The sequence below is a fragment of the Mycteria americana genome, chromosome 4, assembly GCF_035582795.1.
Source record: "Mycteria americana isolate JAX WOST 10 ecotype Jacksonville Zoo and Gardens chromosome 4, USCA_MyAme_1.0, whole genome shotgun sequence".
In the NCBI taxonomy this organism is placed as follows: domain Eukaryota; kingdom Metazoa; phylum Chordata; class Aves; order Ciconiiformes; family Ciconiidae; genus Mycteria; species Mycteria americana.
In genome coordinates this window covers 49,135,453-49,161,815 of record NC_134368.1, presented here as the reverse complement: position 1 = coordinate 49,161,815, position 26,363 = coordinate 49,135,453, and the positions used below count along the sequence as shown (strand labels likewise).

The 26,363-nt window shown below is 39.1% G+C and overlaps 1 protein-coding gene across 3 annotated transcripts in view; it reads left to right on the top strand.

Moving 5' to 3' along the window:
- Nucleotides 1–11,344, top strand: part of GUCY1B1 (guanylate cyclase 1 soluble subunit beta 1) — a 46,874-nt gene extending 35,530 nt beyond the window's left edge. For 2 of the 3 annotated variants that reach the window (XM_075500408.1, XM_075500410.1), the window contains 7 exons: nt 663–796; nt 1,615–1,812; nt 3,675–3,912; nt 4,766–4,906; nt 6,051–6,205; nt 6,524–6,650; nt 10,042–11,343. In XM_075500408.1, the coding sequence (XP_075356523.1) occupies nt 663–796; nt 1,615–1,812; nt 3,675–3,912; nt 4,766–4,906; nt 6,051–6,205; nt 6,524–6,650; nt 10,042–10,065 (1,017 nt within the window). In that variant the 3' untranslated portion in view covers nt 10,066–11,343. Of the gene's footprint in view, nt 1–662; nt 797–1,614; nt 1,813–3,674; nt 3,913–4,765; nt 4,907–6,050; nt 6,206–6,523; nt 6,651–7,041 lie in introns of all 3 variants that reach the window. The other variant, XM_075500409.1, reaches the window with a different exon arrangement.
- The last annotated feature ends 15,019 nt before the right edge of the window (nt 11,345–26,363 follow it).

Sequence of the window (26,363 nt, the reverse complement as noted above, 5' to 3'; positions counted from 1 at the left end):
AGTAGAATGCTTTATAGGAATGGTGAAGTACATATACTTCATGTTTGATGCTTTCTTTGCAAGGGGCCAAGCCATTATATGGCATTGTACGAAAGTAAATGTAGAAAGGCGATTACATTTACTTTTGCTTTGTAACAATATGGGAGACAAATATGAAATGTGTTCTTGCTTGGGCCCGTACATTCATACACAGTTCTATGTCCTTTTCTCTAGCGAGGGCAGGAGAAGAGGTGTGTGATATGAACAAATGCAGCATGTAGAGTAGCACCTACTGTATCAAGGAGCCTGTTTATTTACAGAAAACTGTACCTGAGAGAAACTAACAAGATTTCTTAGAGATGCTCCCAGGCACAGATTGAACTTCATAGAATAGGCAATACTTTTGATCAAACTATTGTTAAGAAATGAAACAGAAGAAAACAAGAAGCTATGAACATGAACATAAAGAAAGATATCATACTTTATATCTTTGAGGTAGCAAAGAACAGTATTAAAATACGGGTAGTGTATGGTGTTCAAATGAGAAATTAATTGGGTTTTAATGTAGGCTGTAACTATTCCAAACATGCTGACTGCCTTCATAGTGAAGGCACTTAGGTATGTGGCCTGGTGCATAACACATGTACCATCACCCTTATATAATTGTGACTTTTCATCACCAGGAGGGGCTGTTGGATGTGGAAAAACTGGAATGTGAAGATGAACTGACTGGCACAGAAATCAGCTGCTTACGCCTGAAAGGGCAAATGATCTACTTGCCTGAAGCAGACAGCATTCTCTTTCTTTGTTCGCCAAGGTACTTTAAACCTTAAGAGTTCTATAATATTGATTTTCATTTTACAATTACTAATTTTAAGAACACTTGTGAGACTAGTCCTACAGAGATTAATTGGTTCAAGTATTGATTTCATTGATTTTGATGTGTTTATACTGAAAGAGGGAGGAGCATTTAAACATAGGAACTTGAGTGATTATTAAATAATTCAGTATAAACATTGGGATACTCTGGCACAGTTTGTACAAATGGGAATTCTTCATGATTCCGTGATTTTTGGCAGGTTTTGTCCTTTGTTTCTTACTCTGAGAGTGCTAAGAAATGTCACAATGATTTGGTTTCCTATGTGGATTCATATATTTTTGCAGTAGTTTTAATGTAATAGAGCAGTGACGATTATAAAGAAGTGCTTGGAATGGGGGATTGAATGGAGGGCTTCTTTAGCTAAGAGCATGTTGAGCTAACACATCAGATTACACAGTTACAATATGTTAATCTCCTGTGTAAAAGTGAGAGAGTAGATGAAGACAGAAATGGAAGAGGCTACCTTAATGTAATCTTGCTTTTATTTGTGTACTGAAGTATGTACATTTGATATGTTCATGGAACTCATCAATGAGAATTCTATATTTAAATGCAAAAATCAAGAGCCATGTGTTAACATGAATGAACACAAATAAGGTATTTTGTAGAAGGGGTATGTTGTACAGTTCATCACAAGTTCAGAAGCATAATCTTTCTTCTGTTATTCAGCAGCCTCTGCTGTTCATTTGAGTTTTAAATGCTCCTTTGGCAAGTTTAATTGTAGCCATATTATTATATATTTCTTCACATTGCAGTGTGATGAACTTGGATGATTTAACCAGAAGAGGTTTATATCTGAGTGATATTCCATTGCATGATGCTACCCGTGATCTGGTTCTTTTGGGAGAGCAGTTCAGAGAGGAATATAAACTGACTCAAGAGCTTGAGATCCTCACTGACAGACTGCAGCACACATTGCGTGCACTGGAAGATGAAAAGAAAAAGACAGACACGTAAGAACCGAATCTTGATTTTGAGCTGAAACAGTCGCAGCAATATATTATTTATAGCTATCTTCTTCAAAAAATAACAGAATCTTGGAAGGAATATAAGACATATTCAGGGCCGATAATTTTGGAGTCAAGAAAGAACATTTTACTTCAATGCCTCGTAGGGTATTTCTTTAGATTGTCAAATGTCATCTGCAGTCTAGGCTGTTACATGCACAGCTGTTTTGATGGCTCCTTCCCTGATAAGGAAAGTTATGACAAGTGAACTGACAATGCTTTTTGCTTTGTGAATTACCTAAAACAGTAGTTTTGCAAACTTTCTTACGTGCAGTTTCTGTAGCCAAGATGAATTTGATGAATGCCCAAATGCTACTATTTGACAGAGTTCTGTAAACCAGCTGTAGACCTCTTTGTCTTTCTGGACTGCCGTGCTCACAGGTTAATAGAACAGAAAAACATATCTTGTAAGCCTCGAAAATAGTCTATGTAAAGGTGAAGTTTTGCAATAGGCTAATGCTATGAATTTGATTTTTATAGTTACCTGTAGAAATGGATTTGGGGCTATCTAGATAATACTACTATCTAGTTATAAGTGCATAACAATAGTAAAGTATATGCATTGGGCCCCAAATCCATTTCTACAGGTAACTATAAAATCAAATTCATGGCATTAGTCTATGACAGTTCAGCTCAAGGACTACTGACAGGTAAATTAAACAAAAGATTGTGTGACAAGCAGTGTGGGGTTGACGGTTGACTCTCATTTATAAAACATAGTTCCCATCTCTGTAATAGAAGAATTTCTTGTGGATTATAGTTGTTTAGTAGTAGAATTAACGTTTGTTGTGCTATGAATTCTATTGACAGATTTTTTTTTCTGTAGTAGAGTAATGGAAGTTATTGTAAAAAGACTTGAAAGGGATGGATGGAAGAGTCAGAGAGAAAAGAAGCCCAAAAAATATTTTTTCTATTCATTCCTGTTGACTTGCTTTATAAAGTTATTTTATCTTCAGGAATTGTAGCCTTCTTGGCAGCTGCTGGAACAGACAGTGTCAGTACTATGTCATGTGCCAAAAGTATTCACTAATTATAACTCATGCAGTAGTGAACTTGCCAAAAATGCAACTAATGAGGGTTTGTGCAGGACGCTGTGTACAAAATGATGCTCAAGATTTGGGAAACAATCAGAGATCTTCAGCTTGCCCACTTAGCTGTGTAAGGAGGGAAATACACCTTAAGATGGCAGTGAGAAAGTTGAAGGAGTACACATGAGAGTACAGTGAAGCTCTGTGTGTGTGATTTGGATTTTATTTGCTTAATTTGTAATATGAACAAGTGTTAATATGTCATATAGACTATTAATTAAAAAAACGTGCAATAAACCCTAGAAGCACCATTCCTAACAGAAGAGGAAGCATTTAGCAATGCATGAATTGCTCAAAAGTGGAAAACTGTTTGATCTCTTCATGGCCTTTTTTTCAGTTTTTATGGTTCTGTGAGCAAAACCAGATTATATGAGCTGAGAATATGGCAGAAATGCTTAAGCAATGAGCAAAAATGATCCAAGACACTATTAACAGATCATGCCAGAAGAATTAGTAATATATGCTAATTTTTTTGGTAATTTAGATGTATTAATGTGTGTTTGAAATGTCATGCTGGTGTAGGTATTCTGATGTAGATCAGTTCCTGTTTCTCAAATAACATATTCTTCAGTAAACATCTTTCATACTGCTCTTTGATGATGTGAGTATGTTATAAACCCTGTGGGAGGTACTAAGTTAATATTTGAAGAGTGCTGATGTAAAGACCTTTCTCCACATTCTTTCTGTTTTGCTTGTGCCTTTCTTTTCATACACGTTTAGATTACTATACTCCGTTCTACCACCATCAGTAGCAAATGAGCTGAGACACAAGCGTCCTGTTCCAGCTAAGCGGTATGACAATGTGACCATTCTTTTCAGTGGCATTGTTGGATTCAATGCCTTCTGTAGTAAACATGCCTCAGGAGAGGGAGCCATGAAGATTGTTAATCTTTTAAATGATCTTTACACGAGATTTGATATTCTGACTGATTCACGAAGGAATCCATTTGTTTATAAGGTAAGCAGAAGATTTTCAAAGTATTTAATCTATGACTTTTCAATATTTTACTATCATGTCACTCTTTTCCATCCTTTGAATTTTAGGCTTTTTAAAAAAAATAGTTATGTTCTCAGTCTTTGAACTGTGTTACCTGATATTACATAGCTAAAGAAGAGTATGTTGTTTATCTCTAAATGTGTGAAGGAACATAAAGGGCTTAGTTCTCAGCAGGATTTCTGTACAGTCACCCATTAGGTGGATATAGAGATCTACTTCCACTTTTAGCAGATGTGAACACTTATACAAGCAGTTTGTGGTTCTGCCGACCCTGTGCTTTAATTTTTTCAGTCATATGTCTGGGTCTCCTGGTTGTAAATTATAACTTATTATTCAGTTGTTCAATGTGAATTTAATTCCTTCATTAGGAATGAGGTGTAGTTGCAGATGTGGCTGGTAGCAGGTAGATAGGTAGATATATGTATATATCCCATATATATGTACATGTGTATGCTTGTCTGTCTATATGTATAAGATTCATTCCTAGCTTTTACTAGAAATCAATTTTATGTCCTCTATCTACCAAGTGAGCGAAGGGTGTAAGTCAAAATAAATGCAGCACTCAGTTTCTACAGAAATTCAGAAGACCCCAAAAGAGAGACTCAAGTTCACACAATCACAGTGTCATTTTAATTTGTTACGTTGTTGGCATACCATAAATTCTCTTCAATAACAAGCAGAGATGACGGGAATTAGGGTGATCTGAATGAAAGTGAAGAAAAACTATTTGAAAGTCTCAAAGGAAGCACTACGTCCATTCTAGTACTCTAAAGCCCACGATAATGAAGTAATTGAAAAATATATATCTTGATAGGTGGAAACAGTTGGGGACAAGTATATGACAGTGAGTGGCCTACCAGAGCCTTGCATTCATCATGCACGATCTATCTGCCACCTGGCATTGGATATGATGGAGATAGCAGGCCAAGTTCAAGTAGATGGTGAGCCTGTACAGGTTAGTAAATGTGTGGGCTTGAATGAAGAGCCCATTCTTTGATATGATAATGCTTTGAAAGATGATAATGCTCAAGTCCCAGTCCATGCAAGCTTTGTTATTGTTAGATTTTGAGACAGATACCTACAAATAATGTGAAGAGTCACATGTAGATGTGACGTGCAGTTCCCAGACCTTAAAATCTAATTATTGTGCTTAACCTTTTAAAGGACTAAATCAGGTCCGCATCATTTATGTCTGTTTTCTGATCATTTAAATCTAATCAACAAATTCCCATTGTGCATCAAGTACAATTCATTGAGTCTTCTTCATCTCAATGAACAGAACAATAATATTCCTTCACTGATATTTTTGATCACGCTTCAGATCCTCACGTCAGCATGAGGAAATATTGCATTAAAAAGAAAAGTACAGTTCCATAGGCAGTTGTGGCAATGATTACTGGCAACAATGTATATTAGTGGAAATTCACTCGCTGTGGGATTTCATGAAGATGTTGTGGCATTAATACAGAACTGGGGAGGCTGCATTGACCTGTCCTCATCAGAAGGCTGTGAGAGCAAATAAGTAATGAGTGTGATGCATATTTCTATTTACGTGAATGTTATTGGTCTAACAACTAGCTTGTATCTGTGTACTTCACTTTGTCACTGGGCAAAGGAGTGAGGTTTGATTTGGGGCTTTACAATAACTGTAATGTGCTATAAGAATGAGCTTCTCCAAACCCCTGTCCTGTCTCTTGAACTTTTAAATGCAAAAGGCCATGATGTTTCCTCTGTGGAACATCTTTTTTTCTTGACCTACACCATCCATTTCTGCATCTTCTGAGCGCTCATTAAACACAGACCTGCAGAGTATGCCCCTTTTTCCACTTTTTTAAATTTCACAGTACATAATAGCAGCATGGCATTGTGCATGCTGGTAAAATGTGGAATTTGTTCTTTCATGTGGGAGGCAGAGCCATGACACTGCACTACCATAAAAAAAAATGACACGAAACACAAAATGCAAGGCTTTGAAGAAGCAGGAGTGGCACATGGAAAAAATAAACTCTAGGAGAGAGAAATGGCATAAGACCTGTATTTAGTCAGAAGCATCAGTTACATTGATTTTGAATATTCAAACTTTTTTTTTTTCTCTAAAGATAACAATAGGAATCCATACTGGTGAGGTAGTCACAGGTGTCATAGGCCAAAGGATGCCACGTTACTGTCTCTTTGGAAATACTGTCAATCTAACAAGCAGAACAGAAACTACTGGAGAAAAGGGCAAGATCAATGTCTCTGAATATACTTACAGGTGAGTGATGCAGTATTTTTATTGGTGTTGATATCTCAAAAGAAATCACTTTGTCAGCATAACATCAAAGTGTCTTCAGAGTTGAAAGTGACAGGACTCCTGCAAGACATTATTTAAAGTACATGAGTTCTCATGAAACTGTATGGCAGACTGCATTATGATATACCGTTATTGGTATGCAAATAGAATAATGATCTAGAGATAGATTTGACTCTTTTGTGAATTTGCTCACATATCTGTAGCATGTTTAATATTTTATATAGTGCATGGCACGCATGCATAGTACATACATTTACATGTTTTCTCTTTCAATTTCAGGTGTCTTATGACACCAGAAAATTCAGATCCTCAGTTTCACCTGGAGTACAGGGGTCCAGTCTCTATGAAGGGTAAAAAAGAACCAATGCAGGTTTGGTTTTTGTCCAGAAAGAGCACAGAGACAGAGGTATGACTAACCGGAGTGTCATTTTTTTTTTAAACAAGGCATAAACATGACAAATTTAATCTAAACCACTGAGATCCATTTGCATTTGCAAAGCTAAATGTTCCCTAGAAAAAATGAAGAGTTTTGTACAACACTATTTCATTAATGCATTTACTATCTTGACAGCACATTAAAGTCCTTGATTATTTGTCTTTGCAGTTGTGCAGTCCCTGAAAGAATACTTTTGTATTTTAAAAAGTCCTTGAGGGAATGCCAAGTGTTTAAATATTTATATCTCCCTCTTCTTACACATTTCTCCACTGTACTAGATTTTGCAATATAATGTCCGTTTCTGTTTAGCTGACATGTCTGGTTATCAGCACTTCAAAATTCACCATTTTCTTTCTTACAGTGAGTGAATAAATGTGCCTTCAAATATTTAGGCAACAGTCCAGCAACTACTTGCAGGCAGGCTCACACCTGATGTGTATGGTGGTCTGTTAACCCCAGATGGATCTGCTTGTTCAAAGACTGTTGCATGATAGAGGTCTTGCTTTAGAAATATACAGGGTGAAAACTATTTCTTCTAAATGACATATGAGCCTAAATCCTCTCCTCAAAATGATGTAGGGTAAAGCTCTTCAAGCACTGAGTGGTCTTTAAGCTTATGCCTCAATTTCAGAAGTCTGGGCATGTATTAACCAAAATCTCATTAAAAGCCAATGATGTCTAGACTTGTAAGTGTGCTACAAACTTAGACACTTAATCAGGTAGCAGTATGCCAGCTGATTTGCCATAGCTGAGCAGGTGCGCACATTCCACCCATTGCCAACAGGGAAAAAAAAAGGGTAAAAGTAATTAACATAGCTTGAATTTTGTATTGAAGTAATACAAAAAGGAAGAGTTTTAAGCTAATGTATTTAATCTTAAAAATATACTTGACTAAAATAATGAAAGTCATCAGTTACCTTGGCTGAAGTTAGCTTGGCTAATTCTTGTAAGTCACAGGAAATTAATTACATGTCAAATACTCATGTGCTTCTGAAAATGAAATTTAGGCTGTTAAACTGTTTCAGCTCTTTAGGAGAGCTAATCTAGATTTATTACCACTGGTACCCAAGTATATGAATACTGACTTTTTAATGGTAACTCCCAGTATTAACTCCCAGTATTAAACTTCAGGGGAGAGCCTGTACTTTAATTCTGTTGAAGTCTGTATTTTAGTATATATTACTTGCCATAATATTCTGGGTGCCACTTTTGATAATACTTTTCTCTTTTTATTCTATATCAAGATTAACTATAATTTCACATGGCTACCATTCTTTCAAATCTATAGTTGTATTTAAAATATATTTTAATTAAACACCTTTCACTTTTTTCTGCATTATAAATTATGTCCTATCATTTGTAGCAGGGCACATTGTAATTTTAAATGTAAAATTTCAGAGAGGTACTGAGTCAGGTGGGTATTTTTCTTGTTTCAGCCTCACACGTGTTTAATATGAATATAGGCTTCAGATAGTTTAGAATTTTAAATATTGCAATTTCCTTTTAGAGATCTTGTACAACAGTTGGTTTTGTTAATCCTCACAGCAGTCCTGAGAGGTACTTGCTGATACTATTATCTAGTCATCGAGCTTTGTAGAGGGGGACATGGGGGCAGGAATAAACCTGTCAGAAAAATACTGTCAGCCTGATTTTCAGGAGCACTTAAGACTCACAGTTTAAGCACACTCAAAAAGTCTCTCTAATTTTTGTTAGTGTTTGTTAATTCTGAAATTCAGATATACATGTAATTCTTATAGATAGAAGGACTTCTCCCATCACAGGTATCTCTTCTAAATTGTAGTAAGTTTGGGAGAATAGGAGACTAGAAAGATACATTCATATGGTGATTGGAACTGATAATCATTTTATCAGAGATGATTTTGAAAAGTGAAAGAATATAATCCTCTAATCTTTTAATTCTTTTTCACTCCCTGCACAATTTCATCTGTCCATACACAAAAAGATGCACTGAGTTTTACTCCTTTAAGATTTTCTGAACTGTTTGCAGTTTCTCTTTGTCTTGTGAAGGTACTCTTCATGTTATTTCTGGCACTTTATTGACTGTACATAATAGTTGTAATCCAAAAGTGGAAATCAGATAACCAACTTTTTATGTTGGATTACCTTAGAGTAATCACTTTGCTTTAGGCAAGGGTGTAGTCTTGGTTTTCTTTTCAGAATCTTATTCTCTCTGACCTTTCAAACGCATACACATGCTAATGTATTATCATGTGCAGTGTCGTTAATTTCAGGGGGACTGTTCATAACAGTAAATATGGCATGTTAACATATATTCAGAAACTATATGGTAAACTTCCTGAAAGGTCACTGCAGAATATTGCAATAAGTGGCTTATAGAAGTAAACATGAAAATATTTCTTAAAACATCCTGAAGATATTTCTGCTGATTATTCTTTTACTGTGAAGTTTTCTACCGCCAATATCTTTAAATCTAGGATAGATTCACCTTGGTGATATATTGTCCTTTTCATTCTATCCCTTAGAGAGCAATTAGCTCAGCATTTGCAAATTTATCAGCATAATATTATTTTACCCTGAACCCCAGTAATTAATATATGATGAGGAAAAAGGACAAAATACTTACAGCTGGCATAGAGATGGGAAACCAAGGCTTAAAATATGCTGTCTTTCTGCTAGGCCTGTAGAAAATGATAAGGTTGGAGCAGCTCAGCATACCTCAGACTTGGTTCCTAAGTTGGCATCTCTAATATCAGTCACCATGAGTGGTAGTTACTTCTGAGAAAGACCTGATTTATAAGAATCAGTGTTGGTTTGGAGTGCTTCCCCTTTACTTTTTTCTGCTTAAGATATCTCTTCCATGATACCATTACAGCAAAAATTAGAATTGCATCAGAAATATACATAGAACAAAAGCAACTGTGACCAATTACTCATTTTGCATCTGCTTGTTTGCATGTTATAAGATTATTACTATCATTATTATTTTAACAGAGGTTCAGCTGCAGCTTCTCTCTTGGGAAGCAGATTTGTTGTAAAAAATAAAGCTTGCAGAGAGCCTCAGACATTTGACTGCAATTTCCATCGTTCCCACTTTCAAATATCTTTCTCTTCTGCCCTGTCCCCACATTACTGATGGGAACAAGTTAAAGTATCTTGGTCAGAGCTGGTAGTTCATCAGGGAATGTAGGAAATGTTACGTTCCTACATACAACACATATGAAAGAAATACGTGTGTTACCTATGCTGTGTTTTATTATTTTTATTATTTACTGATATTGGTTGCAAGTTGTAAAATGTATTTTGTCACTGCATTGACCCACCATGTTGTTGCTTCAAAGAAAATCCCTTACTTCCCAAATTCTACTTGCATGCACTCAAGGAAACAAAGCAAGATGCTTTCTGAGCTGAGGAAAGAGGAAGAAGACGCTGGATAGGGTACAATACTGTCTCCAAATAGGGTGCCAGGCAGTAAGGTTGAGTTATGGATGTTATTTCACATCATATCTCCCATTGCCATGTGCAGTACCATTGTCTTTTGCTCTACTCCTGAAATCATACTCACCATTTTTCTCCAGGCTCGCTTGCTATTTTTTTTACCTTAATGTTTGGTATTGTTATATCTCTGCTATGAGCATGTATTTCAGGCTTTCCTTTTTTTGATATGCATTTTTGCACGTCAGTCATGTGGCCCTTCCTACCACCAAGATAATATTGAATAAAATTTTGTAGTATGCACGCCACAACTAACCACTTCTATCTGATGCGTCACATCTTCATCTTCATCTCTGAAGTAATAGTGGTTACGTGAATCAGTGACATTTCTGGAAAGATAGGTGTTTTCAGTTGTTGAGCAGAACAATGAAACTAAAGAACTATTTTTAAAAATAATACCTAAAACAGCATTATGAAAATTATTGTATAAATGTTGTTTATCAGATTTCATTCTGCTATTACCATGCTTCCCATTCATTTTGTGAATAACACTTGCTGCACTGTAAATTCCTGGTTAGAGAAAGGTTCCTATTTTGATATCATCCTGCATTTTCCCTTTGTAGACACTATGTAAACATTTTCTGTATTGAAAGGGGGCAGTTGTTTGTCTGATACTGCCATTTGAAGCATGTGCCAATGTACTTCTACTGAAATGCTGTTCACTTGCAATGTATTTCTCATTGATTTATATTAACTAAATTAAGTTGTCATGTTAATAATAGATTGCCGGACAATTTTAGATCACCTGTAGTGCTTTGATTCTTTTCTGATGGAGCCCCCAGAATTGAAAGGCATGCTGCTGGGACATGATGTCATGGTTGCCTTTTGGTTTGGTCTCTCTCATTTTCAGAAATGATCTTATTTTATTCCTTGGGAGGACCTGATAATATTCTAGGCATCATGGCATAATTAAGGGATGTAAAGCTTGTAAGGGGACATAGTGTCTTTTATCAGCTGATACAGTTAGTAAAAGTGGACAAGGTTTCAGATGCGTAGACCTTCCGTAACTTCAATATACAGTGCATTTTTATTTGAATAATATCTGTTCTTATCTGACTGATAATTTCTGAATATTTGCATTATAAAATAGGATAGTACAATTACTTTGTGTATAAAAATTGTCTATATCTAGTATACCTTATCAGCACAGAATATATATGTATAAATGTTTCATGTTAATGTGCAAAAGAAATTGCAATAAATTATTTTTTCCACTGACTCATAGAAATTTTGGGATTTTCTTTTCAGTGAAAGCTGTATTTCATTGTTTGATACAAAACAAGTATGTTCTCCATTCCATAATTTGAAGTCCAAGTTTAAATAATTTATCGCGTCATTCTTCCAATGTTTGCAAATGTCCAGGTCTCCCACATTCAGGTTAATGGATCACATCGTCAGATTAAAGTAGTGTTCAAAATGTGTAGATTAATGCTCAAAAAAATAGTGGATGAGGTCATAAAAATGCATACATTCCTTTGAAACTCTTGGACAATATTTAACAATCAAAAATTATTACCTGTCCACTTTGAGCAGGATGTACATTACCAACCAAAGCTTTAGGGATGGGAAATGAAGAGGGGAAGCCACATACATTCCTTTCCATCATCTCGCTGTCGGACAGCAACGCATCCCAGCAGTCCATGAGAGATCGCCCTCGCTCTAATAGATACACAACAGCAATTTGCACTCGAAGTTGATCAAGCTTACCAAAACTTCAATGATGACTCCTAAAGACATGGGATTTGTGACGGCTGTGGTTGTACATTGACATAATTCAGTCAAACGGGTGTGAAGTAACTGAAGTTTCTGTATTACGCTTCAAGCTATGGAAGATGGCATACCAGAAAACTCAGATAATGCTCTGAGTTTATATTTTACCTTCTTAATCATTTCAAAGTATTAAAGCTCCTGTTAAGCTACTCTGTAACATAACCAATTTCTTAAAGTACTAGAATAATAGCTCATATATTGTGTTCATATAAGAGCTTTTTATCTCAAGGAAACCAGTATGATTTAGGCACTTAACCACTTTTATTACTAAAACATCTCCAAGTAAAGGGATGTTACTGGACTTTTAGTCCTGTTTTATTTGAGTGCCAGGGACACACAGAGTGTCCGTGTTATTATTTTTCAGTTAACAAGATCCTTTCTTTCCTGGGGGAGAGTCTGAAATTGTTGTCCTTTCATGCACCTACCTGACAATGAGAGGGGAGCAAGTAATAAGCCAGTAAACAGAGCCAGGCTAATCTAACTGTAAGAAAAAAAACCAAAAGTAGTTCCATTCCCCAATCTATAGCTGCACATACAAAGCACTATTTTTTTTCTCTATTGTTCTTCAGACTTCTGGCTGGCTTTGGGTGACAGTTGTGGAAAAACTGCAACAATACGTGCTGTCTCCACCAATTCACTCTTTGTTTGTTATTAGCAGGAAAAGGCTAACATTCATTTTCATTATAATGGTCAATAGGTCTTTCTGCCAATGTGACTGTTTTGGAGATAACGACAACCAGGGAATGTAAGAACAATTTTGTGATTATTATTCTGGGATGAAGATGTGTGTTATGAAGGTTTTGTTCCAGACTATTCCACATATCCAGCAGTCACATTGACGTTGCCTTTGTTATTGTTTTTTTGCAGAGATGATTATGGGGATTTCAGTATGTATAAAGCACCTAGTAGAAATTTTACACTATGATAACAATTGTACTCTCAAGGGAAGTGATTTTGTGTGATGAGGGTCTATGAACTCGCAGCAGTCAGCCAATGCTAGCACACATTTGTTTTTATCTGTTCATGTGCTGGACACCTCTGGCATGAAGCCTGGGTGGTTTTTTGTATTGCAGGTTCTCAGGGTCATTCTAGCCTTCCAAAACTGATTTTACACTTTGATAAGTGTGGTATCCTGTCTAGTGCTCAAATAACTGACTTCGATTAAAATGACAGAACTTAGCTGAGTGCAGACAAAAGTCTGAAAGCGTTCATAGTTCGTAGCTGTTGTTAATTATAATCCTGAACTGACGACCAATTAAGTCAATAGTCCTTGAACATTTCTTTAAAAATAAAAACCAAACAAAAAACCCCACACAAAAACTACGTGGCCGTATTTTTCAGATGAGAAATAAAACTCTGAGCTCAGTATTCCTGGCTTCAGCCCCTATGTCATTATGAGCATAGTGTTGTAATGAACTGTGTGAAAAATCAAACCACCTGCATAAATCTAACTGAAATATGCAATGTACTAAGTGTGAAGAAATGCACATCTATTTCTCACAAGTCCTAAATACCGTGTGTAATGTTCCTGGAAAGAAAAAGCAGGTTATGTCCTGTTATTTTCAGATATTTTGTGCAAGTCAACTTAATAAATGGCAATTTTCATATGCAAAGTGTTCGGAAACAATCTGATTTTCAGAAAACCTGTATTAGGAGGTTGAAGAGTAAGTATCCTTTTTCCACAGAGGGCATAGTGAATCATTCAGAGATTTAACAGCCTGTACAAGAAACCAAAGCCTTGCCTTCTGTCACATTATAGGTGTGTTTGTGGGCAAATAGGTAATGATCTAGAGGATAAGAAACTTGCCCATAAAGTGAGGTACATGCCTTTTCACAAAGCCTGCCTTTCCCACATCATCCTACCCCTCAGGTTTTATAAATACATACATATATATCTATATCTGTATATCTCACACATTAACTTCTGTGTAGGCCACCTTTCTTCTTTCCTTGCTGCTTGGGCCTGGGTCCAGGGAAAAAAGACGATACCCATGAGGCCTATAAAACAAGTACAATAATACTGCAGTAATCCTGATGAAGACACTGTGTGGGGCTGCGTAATTACTCTCTAGTCCCTGTCCCTGCAGTCCTTCTTTTCTGTTTAACATAAAATGTATGAGCAATCTTAGCACAATTATTGGCAGGGGAGGGTACAGCTAGGCACAGGAGGGGAACACCTGAGCTCCAACTAGAATGATCAAAAAGTGTCTTAGATTGCAAACAAGCATTGTTTTCTCATCTGTGGCTCATACTGTGCAAATTTAAGGTTTGGTGTACATACGTTGTTAAACTGGAGATTTCAGTATTTTCTTCAGCTATAATTAATTGTTGTTCTATCATGGAGATGCGAAGAAAAAGTCAACATTTATTTATGAAATACTTGTCCTAGGACAGGTTTTTTGCTTACTCTCATTATTGGGCATGATTCATTTTCCCGCCGTGGTATCTGTGGGTAAATGTTGACTTGTATTTTCAGTTGGAAAACACAGCACTACAGCTGGAGACAATCTCCATTGTCTCTTGCATTCCCAGGGATTTTAATAAATTTTCCAGTTGACTGGAGATTAGCGAATGTGACACCCATCTACAGGAAGGGCCAGAAGGAGGATCCGGGGTACTACAGGCCTGTCAGTCTGACCTCGGTGTCAGGGAAGCTGATGGAACAGATCATCCTGAGTGCCATCACGCGGCATGTACAGGACAACCAGGTGATCAGGCCTAGTCAGCATGGGTTTAGGAAAGGCAGGTCCTGCTTGACCAACCTGATCTCCTTCTATGACAAGGTGACCCACGTAGTGGATGAGGCAAAGGCTGTGGATGTTGTCTACCTAGACTTTAGTAAAGCCTTTGAAACCATTTCCCACAGCATTCTCCTGGAGAAACTGGCTGCTCATGGCTTGGACAGGTGTACAATTCACTGAGTAAAAAACTGGCTGGATGGCCAGGCCCAAAGAGTGGTGGTGAATGGAGTTAAATCCAGTTGGTGGCCGGTCACAAGTGGTGTTCCCCGGGGCTGAGTATTGGGGCCAGTTCTCTTTAATGTCTTTATCAATGATCTGGACAAGGGGATCGAGTGTACCCTCAGTAAGTTTGCAGACGACACCAAGTTGTGTGGGAGTGTTGATCTGCTGGAGGGTAGGAAGGCTCTGCAGAGGGACCTGGACAGGCTGGATCGATGGGCTGGGGCCAATTGTATGAGGTTCAACAAGGCCAAGTGCTGGGTCCTGCACTTGGGCCACAACAACCCCATGCAACGCTACAGGCTTGGGGAAGAGTGGCTGGAAAGCTGCCCAGCAGAAAAGGACCTGGGGGTGTTGGTTGATAGCTGGCTGAATATGAGCCAGCAGCGTGCCCAGGTGGCCAAGAAAGCCAATAGCTTGTATCAGAAGCTTGTATCAATACCTTGTATCTGGCTTATATCAGAAACAGTGTGGCCAGCAGGACTAGGGAAGTGATTGTCCCCCAGTACTCAGCACTGGTGAGGCTGCACCTCGAATACTGTGTTCAGTTTTGGGCCCCTCCCTACCGGAAAGACATTGAGGTGCTGGAGCGTGTCCAGAGAAGGGCAACGAAGCTGGTGAAGGGTCTGGAGCACAAGTCTGATGAGGAGCAGCAAAGGGAACTGGGGTTGTTTAGCCTGGAGAAAAGGAGGCTGAGGGGAGACCTTATCGCTCTCTACAACTACCTGAAAGGAGGTTGTAGAGAGGTGGGGGTCGGTCTCTTCTCCCAAGTAACAAGTGATAGGATGAGAGGAAATGGCCTCAAGTTGCGCCAGGGAAGGTTGAGATTGGATATTAGGAAAAATTTCTTCCCTGAAAGGGTTGTCAAGCATTGGAACAGGCTGCCCAGGGAAGTGGTGGAGTCGCCATCCCTGGAGGTATTTAAAAGACATGTAGATGTGGTGCTTAGGGACATGGTGTAGTGGTGGACTTGGCAGTGCTAGGTTAATGGTTGGACTCGATGATCTTAAAGGTCTTTTCCAACCTAAATGATTCTATGATTCTGATTCTGTGAACTGTGATGCTTCCTTATCTTTGGACCATGTTTTTCCTGGCAGCATGGCACTGCAGCAGTAAGAAACATTACTCTCTGACTGAGTGCCATAGCCTATCAAAAAGAGCCAAAGTGAACCCAACACTTTAAAAAGCCACTGATTCCTTTTCTCATTACGTTTTCTTCATTTCTGGCCTCAAGAGGCTAAAAACTCTCCAATAAGTTGTTCACAAAGAACCTGCAAAATGAAGAGCTGCTGCAACATGGGAGATCATGCAGTAGCCAAACAATAAATCTGACTCAGTAGCTCTTCACTGGCACAGCTGCCAGTCCCCAGATTTTATGTTCCTTCTGTCTAATGGAAGAACCTGTTCTGTGTCAAATGATGTCATGTCTTCTAATTAAATGCTGCAGGGTGCTAATATTTGCTCCCCCTGTTGCTACAATAATACCAGGGAATCTATGTAGAATGTTACAACAGTCTTGAAGAAAACAAAAAGGATATCATACTAGACTGTTATGTCAGTTTTTGAAAGCTCTGCAAGGCTGACAGGATAAAGCTGTAGTGGTTGCTTTGTGTATGATCCTGCCTGAGAAGTACCTGCATGTCCCACTGTAATACCACCCAGGTAAAATACTCTCCATGTGAAACACAATTTCAGTTTGCTTTGTAAAATCATAACAAAACAGGATGGAGGAACACGCTTTAGAAGAGGAAATCCTGCCTTTTCTCAGTTGAAACGTAAAGAGAGGCAATGAGATGGGTGGCTGAACTTGTGTTAGTCTTGCAAAAGGTATGAGGCTTTTCTTCCCAAAGCCAGGACCTGCCGCTGCTCCGGACCTGTGCTGGCTCTGCTGGATCCACGCTCACCCTGGCAGTGGACGCCATCTACTGAAGCACCACAACATTGTCAGAAACATTTTGATAAGACATGTGCTCAACTAGTCTGGGCTTCTCTTTTGTTGTTCTTTAATTTTTAGCAGGAAGTGTCATTTTTCTTGGGCAGCAACTCAAAACTGCTATAAAACATTGGGAAAAACTAACAGTAGGGCCTTGCTCTGCCCTGACCCTAGCAAAAAAGACATTAACAGTCTCAAACAGGTCATCCAAGGGTGGAACAGGAGCTGCCTGAAGAAGAAATATGTCTGTTTTGTTTGGGTTTTTTTTAAATTGAAGTCTGTAGAAGAAAGAACTGTGAACTGGATAGTTTTACCCTATCGTGTTTTAATGTTTGTTATCTGTTTCTACATGATTAGAAGATAAAGCTTTCCCTGGAAAAGAGGAGCTAATTGACGGACTGTGTGTTTGGTGCTGAGTTACTTTATGTTTGTTAGGCTGTGACATGAACACAAACACATTGCACAGTGTTGCTCTCGGGTGGAGGTTGTCTTTCTGCATCCTTCTGGCTGATTGCCGTTGTCTTGGGCCGTCACCTCTACCAAGAGCGGGGACTGCGGTCCCATTAGCCGTGTTACGGGATGTAAGAGTTTGCAACTAATACCCAGGCAAAATTCTCATTGAAGGCAGCCAGTAAATTCTGGATTAAACAAACACACAGTCTGTAGGGATAATTCACTTCCACAGATAGAGCATGGCTGGAGATAATTCATAAGACTGCAGATGTTTTGCAGGAATGAGGAGGAAGAAAAGGCAAAACTAATCAAAGAGAACCTGCACACAGTGTAGCTCTGGCTGTGAATGCTCAATTACCCTTCTTCCCCCACTCCAAATGGCCTGACCTTGATAAACCCTCACTTGGCAAAGGAGAAAGGAGGTGCAGGAGATCGTACCTACCTACCAAGGGTGCAACTTCAATACGTTGACTTCCGTGGGGTCGCTGACGTGCACAGATGGCACACTACATCTCTTCCCTTTTTCAATGAGGACAGTGCCTCTGGAGGTGTGGATTCGTGAGCAGGTGGTGAGTAAGACCCTCAGGAGGTGACCTGATGCTGGTGTTTCTCTCCCAGCACTGCGCAGACACCCAGAAGAGACACTTAGAAGTCTGATCTGCAGTCACGGGGCAGAGAGTCTGCTGCCAGATGGAGAAGGGGCAAAGAGCTCACTGTGGCTGCAGGACTGGGTACCTCCAGGGTCTTGTCAACCTCCCCTGCTGTCGCTATCCTGGCAAAAGGGTACAGAGAAGCAGCTGGCCATCAGCCTGGAGGCAAGGGGCTTACCTTGGGTGCTGGAGGCTTGGTTTTGGTTGGAGGTAGCAGGATCTTGCAGGTATTTGTTAGGGAAGGAGCCCAGGGTCACCTTGCTAGTTGTTGGCTTTCTCCTGACTAGCATGCAGTTAGCTCTCTGCTGTGCCTGCAGTACTCCTGTTTAAAAGATGAGGAATTACTCACTGATCAAACAGGCACCTTTGACTGTGCACCCATTTGTGTACTGTACACTCTTGCATAGAGTGCATAGCAAGAGTGGCGTACAGACTGCAAAATCTAAAGTCAGCAGCTGTTGGAAGAAATTGCTTTCCTGAGGTACTAAATTTTCCTCCTAAGGAGGACCATAGAAATAACTGCTGCTTTGCTTTTGTCACTGGAAGAAAAGAAAGGTCAATTTTTTTATACAGGAAAATATTTATTTTTGAAAGCAATTGCTTCCTTCCACACATAATGATTTGTCAAAGTACAGAATTAGATATATTAATTTCCATTGCTCATTTTATAAGGCTGAAAAGAGAGGCTATCTCGACAAAAGTGCTAGTTTAACGATCAGATATCTACCTCTGTGAGATGCTCAACCTCAGTTTTCACTTGAACATTATTTCCTGGGGGAATGGTCCCCAAACCATGCTGCATACCTGTCGAGGGACACTGATCATCCTGTTGGTTCATTGGTTCATTAGTAAAAACAAAGTGTTTTTACTAAGCGCTGAATTCTCATCTCACCCCTGCCTGCCCCTGCCACCTGCAAGAAAAATCACAAGCCTTTCCCTTCTTGATTTCTTCTAGCTCTGCTTTGGACTTCAGATGTCAGTTAACGTTTGTGGTTAGTTCATCTAATACTGGCGGTATTAATGTTATTTAAAAAACATACACCATGTGGTTCATTACATTTTACTTCAGGAATACACGAACCAGATGTTTTGCCTCTGATGGATGTGTCGATACTTTGCATTGTAACAGCTGTCATGTAAAAGGATGTAACATAACCTACCGTTTTAAATGAAGATAAAATACTCTGGTATCTACATAAGAAATGGTTAAAATGCCATTGATCTGTGGCAACTTTTTTGGTAGGAATTATGTAACAAGTGTTATGTAACAACCCCAATTCAAGATAAATGGGTTAGTTAAACTTTTCCCAAGCAGCACACAGTATTCCCATAACTGCCTTTACAGGAAGCTCTTAGAAGAAAACTGTCCTAGAAGCAACCAAAACTTGTTATAAAGCAGATCCTATTTTAAGAGATAATTGTTTGTTTTAATTGTTTAAGACTTACAAGCCAAAGATACTATACTACCACATCTTTCTAAACATTTCATTTCATATTTCATAGATAGTTTCTCACAGAAGAATTTTGGTGTCATTTCCACTTGCATAGTGGCCGATTTTATTGCCCCCATGAACCTGGAGACTTGCGTCAACTGCAACATTGCTGCAAGACAATGTTATATTAGGTCATTACCATGATGCATTTATCCGGTCTGTTAATGGAATTAGTTGTTTGAAAGAGCTCGTCAGCACTTCAGGAGTGGCTTCTGTTGTGGAGCGCTCACTTCTCTGCTAGGAGTTTCCAGTTTCTGCTGACCAACAGTATCACTCCCAATGCAGGTAGTCCATTTTACACACCTATTTCTGTGCCTTATGTTCATTTTGACCACAGCCCTCTGGTGAATATACAGAAAAAGTTCTATTACGACAAATGTTACTGAAGGTGTCTCTGAATTGAAGACAAGATTGAAAATACTTGCAAAAAAAGAAAAATTAGTATCATATTATTTCCAGACTGTTGCTCATACCTGGAGTATGCCAAAAGCCCCTAAGTCTGATGCTTCTGTTCTGTTCTACAGTTCTACCATCTTCAAACTATTGCACAATCTTAAATTATGAGGACATGGGTAAACTGGATGGACTGATGTTAAAGAGTTTTTGCTTCTTTCCCTCATCTGTTTCTGTAACAATTCCCTTTCCCTTCTGCACATCGCAATAATGCACATGTGAACTTTGGGTTCCATTTATCAGAATTGTTTTACTTGCTCACTGTACTTGAAAACATCCATAAGTCATTAGTGTTACTAACTGCAGTGGCTGGGTCAGGTTGGAACGTCTCCTGCTCCTAAAGAACAAACACATGCTGGAAAACTCCCTGCCCCTGGAAAAACAAAAAGCAGCTTTCCTCTGGCTGATAGGCAAGTCGGTGAATTCTATCAGTGCATGGCTTGGTGCAAAAAAAATGTAGTAGCAATCAGGGAATAGGGACCTGAGCAGGAAATTAGGTGATGAAGGGAACAGCCCCCACCCACCAGCACGCAGCTCAGTCAGGGAATAGCTTTAAGCACTGCTGTGGCTTTTTCATCGATGCCTGTTTCCACCCTAGAGGGAGGAGGCTGCAGGACAAAGGAGTCTTGATGCTTTCTGAGCATTAGGCCTCATTCGGGCCCCTCTCTTTGTCGGGGCACTTGCCTGAGCAGCAGCATGGGATGCACCTGCCTTGCCGGGTAGCAGAGGGGAGTGCGGCTCCCTGGGTGCAGGGGGCCCGGGCAAAGGAGACTGGTGTGCAAGATGCTGGAGGCTCTGGTCCCTGCCGAAGACTTTCTTCCCATCAGCACCCAAAGAAAGAGTACAAAGCAATGTTGCTGCTTTTGCTCTTTCAACAAGAAAAAGAGGGACAGAAGTTGGGCACTAACCAATGCTGTAAGTATGGCCAAAGGAATTGTTGTTTTATGAGTCTGAGAGCTGCCTGGCATCTGTTGTCTGTTCTGCTGTCCTTCATGCTCCTTAGGGCAAATATTCATCTGTTGATGCATGTGAACTATGCATTCATTTTAATTAACAAGTCCTGTAGATGCTTTATTTCGTTAATCTGTTGTTAGTAATACATAGCCAAATGCATGCAGTCAGAATACATGATACAAATCCATTCTTCTTGTAGCTTTCTCAGCAGGACAGCCACTCTGTCCTGATGACTGATTGCTGAACAATCTCAAAAACTAACGCTCAACTGCTTTCAAGCTGATTATTTGAAGGTAGAGAGCCTTTGGGTAACCTAGTGTTTATAAATCCAGACAGGGAGACTGAAAAAAAGTAGTCAAATTTTATCCGTGATGTAACCCTCCAGTATCTGGCTAGCTTTAACCACTATTGCATAGGATTTTGTTGTTAATGAAATCCATATTGATAACTGACTGTTGCACGTTTTCCTTACAGGGCACCCTAAGGCTGATCTTGAAATCATGTAAATGACTGATCAGTTTGTGGATGTGTTTATATTCTTTGCTCTATTGAGGGAACAATGTCAGAATTATGCAGTTGAATTCTGAAATATATTTGTTGACTTTAAACTGTGAGAGTGTGATGAAAGCTCCTGTAAGCGTTAATTACCAGAGCCTAACTCCATTACTGAGTGCAAACGTGGTAGCAGGTTCTGCGTTTAGAAGGTATCTTTCCTGTTTGGTGTTACGAAAGACACAGATGTTAAGAAGGAAGGCAAATGTCTAGGGTTTTCCTTAGCACAGGAACTGTTTGGATCCTCAGCCCTTCTGATTTTCCTCAGAGATATGAACCATACCTCTCATCGGAAGTGTCATAAGAAATACTCTGTTCTTCTGTCAGAAACTACCCCTTTCTCTTCCCCAAAGAGATTGTTTCCCCTATTGGATGTATCTTTGGGATTGAATACAGTTATTAATTTGCTTATAGTATTCTTGATTCCCAGACAGAATTTTCTGCCAAAAGTTTCTTATTGGCTTATTGTACTGAAAGCTTCTCATGGGATATGCAGAAACTGGCAATGCCAACTAGACAGAATTCAGTCATGTATCAGCAATAAAGAATGAATAGATTGTCTCCAAATTTGGCTATAAACCTTACAATCCAGTATTTGCTAGTGTCCCCAGCAGAGCTTGTGTGGGTGAATATTTGCTGGAGCAAAATCAAAGATGTCATCAGAGTGACTGGGTGGCAGGGAGCTGGGCTGTTCAATACAATTCAAAACCATTTTTGCCCCCCCACCCCACTTCTTCACACAGCGGGTGCATAACATGTCTCCCTTCGCAAGGGAGGCTCGGGGGGAGTCATGCCCATCGCTATGGCAGTGCTCTTGCTGTTGTCTGCTCACTATTTGGGCCATTTGTTTTATGTTTAGACATCTAAGCTTTCCTTGCGAGCAGTAGGAATGAGGGAACAGGTAATAGCCATTGCCTACCTACCCCACTTTCCTATCTGACCATTTAAAGTGGCATCCCAAAACACTTTGGCACTTTGAATTCGGTGCTTTGAATTGAGGGACGAGACAGATGCTTTACAGGTTTCTAAGGCTGAAGGACGTCTGGAACAGGGTCCACATTTTGTGAAGTACTCCACACAGTGGAGTCCTCATCTGAACTGGGATACTGGAAAATACAGAGCATCTAGCAACTTACTCTTCAGGAAAAGTGAAGTCTCTAAAATATGGTGCTGTACTGCATGATGTGACTTTGTTTCTTTGTTTCCCTCATGTTTTTTTAGAATTATGTAGGTCTCTTAGTAACAGTTTTGCCTTTTTTTTTTTTTTTTTGCTACTTGTTACTCTTTGCTAGATTTTCATGTTTCAACAGTGAACAGCTTCTTACAATTAGTCTTAAACCAGACATTTTGTGATGTTTCTCCAGTTAAATAGTTGTTTTTTTCTCATATCTGGTTTGTTTCACATGAGGTGTTGTTTGCCATTTTTATTCATACATTGCTCAGAAGTTTGAACTAAACCTCCACAAATTCCATTTATTCAGACTGCAGGGGAAGATCAAGATGTGATGTAACACTTCTAGACTAGAGCATGCACAGTCTATAAGTGAACTGTAAGTTTACATGGGCATGGTCTGAAGTTGTTTGGCATTTTTAGGTTGGAAAATTTCCACTGAACTCTGGATCAAGTCTGTAATAAATTATGTTAGTCCTACAGACGGTGACTAGAAACGTTAAGGATTCATTCAGGGTTACAAATGTAGCAGGCCAGGTGACCAACAGGAAAATATTCCAGGGGACCAGGTCTAGTCCTATTAGCCAGGAGTCATAGCAGCCTTTCTAAATACGTTTTCTTTGGCAGCTACTGCACACAAAGACCTGTTGGTTACCCCAGGAAAAGAGGTTATATTAAAATTCTTAGCTAAAGTTATTGGGAGTATCAGTTATGGAAACTGCACTAAGAATTGAGTCATCATTGTGCGAGGCATATAGGTTGAGTTGAACAACACCAGAAGCAAATTTTTATTTTTAATGAACAGTTTTTGCATGTTCTACGGCATGAGGGCAGCCCTGCGAAGCCCACATTTTTCACAGCTTGTGTATGGAAGTCTTCCGTCTTGTAACTGTTCCTGTTTCTTATCTTCAGTTGTTTCGCAGTTTAAAATTTAGCCGTTAAGTATGTGATGGATACATCAGCAACAGTCAAATATATAATAGATTCTGCTTTGAATGCCTATTTGCCAAGTTAAATAGGTAGAAGTAGATAAGGGAACCCAACGCTGTGCTTAGATTGAGACCCATGAGGAACACAACCTGTGTTAATCTAAGTGTTCATCACTTTAACTCAAAACAACTGGATAGGTTGAGAGTGGCTTTGAAAGTGTCACAAAGTCACAAAGAAATACTAACATTATAATATGGACTACAAACCTTCTTTTCATCAAGGACCCTGAAGTGTACTGGAAGTATTACTAAATTTTCTAAGGCTCAGGGTTATTTCTTTGAAAGCAAACCCCACAATTAGCAATGCAAAACTAGATGTGCACTTTACCAGGCTTCATGTTGCAAAATGATACTTTTCTAGAGGTAGAAGGGTTTTAGTATTTCAGTCTGGGAAGAACAGCTACATGCGTGGATCTCTCTCTCCCTTCTACTGTTTTGTAAAAGCACTCCTGATCCCAAAAGAGGTTTGCTTTTTTAAAAAAAAAAAGTCAGCTTGAGCGCCTCTGTCCTGAGATAGGAGATGGGTAGAGAGCCCTGTTTGGACACCAGTTGTGTGTGTAGTGGGAAGGGCCATTTGGGATTTTTCTAAAGCAGCTTCCCTTCCTCTTGTGGTGACTTTGCTTCTAGTGAGGAGTCAGCAGAGGTGAGCTACTTCTGGCGGATAAAAGGACTTACAGTGCAAGAGGGTTAACAGGACCAGGATGGTCATAAGCAGCATCCACAAGATGTGATGCTAGCCCTGGATCTACAGCAGTATCCCATTCATACAGAGCTTATCGTTTACAACCCAGTCAAGTTTCAACATTGCAGTAAGTTATTACTACAATATGAGCTTGGAGATATATCCTGTATCCGGAGTTTAACAAGCACATCAACTGTCAGCCTGGGAATGTCTTTAACTCAGGATACAGTTACAGTGACTAGATGTACTAATGTTTGTAGCGTAATAAGGGATATAGACTTCTAAAAAGCTGTGTACTTTGACAGGCAGTATGAGTGAACCATTATGGTTTATCTGGGTCTGGGATTTTTCAGAATCGCATGATGATCCTTGGACTTCCAAAATACGGAGCAACCCCAGAGCAGCGCTAAACTGGAAAGAGGCTGTAAGAAACCAAGGGGCTGTATCATGCTGCCATGGGGTACTACTTGGGTGAGGAAGACTGCTTTCCTGAAGTTTTGCCAGCACCAGATTCACACACAGTGCAAACACTTATATTAGGGCTAGAGGGTAGACACAGCTAACTACCTTCAAACTCGAGTGATTGTATAGGGAAATTCCTTTTTTCCTGTATAGTTTCAGCTTAAAGAATTGGTGAGGATTAAGGAGATTCTTATTTTACCTTAACCAACACTTTCTTAAGCAACAGTAGATCAGCTGGCTTGTATAAGCTCCGTAAGAGATACTTCGATCAGCTTATTTTGATGCAGAATGAGGATGGCTCTATATTTTTGTTTGTTTGTTTACCTCAGAAATTACTCTAAACATTGTGCAGCAAAGACACTGTCACTTATTCAGGCTAAGTAACGTCAGGTTTGCCAGCAACTCCTTTGAAATATTTCCCCAGCTCATACATCATTAATTGTAGGGAAATAATCTGACTTAAATTATACTGAGTAATTCCATAATAGATGCTGAGAAATCAACTCCACGCACGAGAAGGCTTGTGAACAGAAGCCTAAGGTAAGTGGGGCATCTACTGGTGAGACGCTGCAATGAATTAATCTACTGCATAAAAGTCAGATCCAAATACTTCTCCTGTACAGGCCATTCTGTGTTCATTTCGCTTTGCCAAATAAGCAAGTGCCAGGCCTGTTTCCTGAGCTCTTTGGCCAAAATTGCAATTTCTCCTTGAATAAATCCTTACTTTCTGCAGTCCTTTAGAGATGTCTGCCACGTACATTGCAATAGTAGTCTTGTGAAATACCTTAGAAGAAGAAAGGAAATGAGCTAAAGAAACTTGTCCAAATATGTGATGCAAGTCTTTAACTATCTCCAACCTTCCCCCACCCCAATCTTATCATGGCAGGTTCTCTGTCTGATAGATTATAAAGCTGTCTTCCTTGTACCAGGAGCTACTTTGATACTCTGATCTGCTGCCCAAGGGTGTGAAAATGAATACAAAGCATAAGAGAAAGCAACAATACTCTACAGACATAAAATTGAGAGCAGCCAAACACAGGTCGCTACCCACGCAACCCAATTGCCTTACTCCGTTCTTCAGAAAATGTTGTATGCAACAGCATGATATTGTCTACAATGTTAAATAAAGTTTAATGACTTTGGCAGAATGCATTTAAAAATATGTCCCATTCTTATTTTATTTGTTGTGCAACACTTACTACTTTGGGCCAGTTGGAGGGTGTCATCTTCAGGCTGACATGTTTCTAGGTACAAAATTTTGTGTTGCATCTCTTTGTGCACATCAGACAAGGATTTGGAAGGAGCCCAAGGGGGCTTTCCCAGTCATGTCACTAATTCCATTGTTAGGATTAACATTTTAGAATCAAACAATTAGCATGGGAAGAGCTTGCTGATATCTGTACTTGGAGCATGGATGTGCACTTGTGAAAAGCAAAAGCAAACAAATAAGCAGCAAAGTAATGCTAAATTGGGAGATGATCTAATCAAACTGTTAAAATACCTTGCTTCTGCTGCCCTTATAGATATGTCATCTTTACTTCTCTGGTAAATCCAAATATTTTCTTAAAACTTTTTACAGTCTTTTGCCTTCAGTAGTCATACATCTGTTGATGAACTACTGTTCTATTAGAACTACTGTTAGAACTACTGTTCTATTATGACTACTGTTCTATTAGAACAGTAGTCA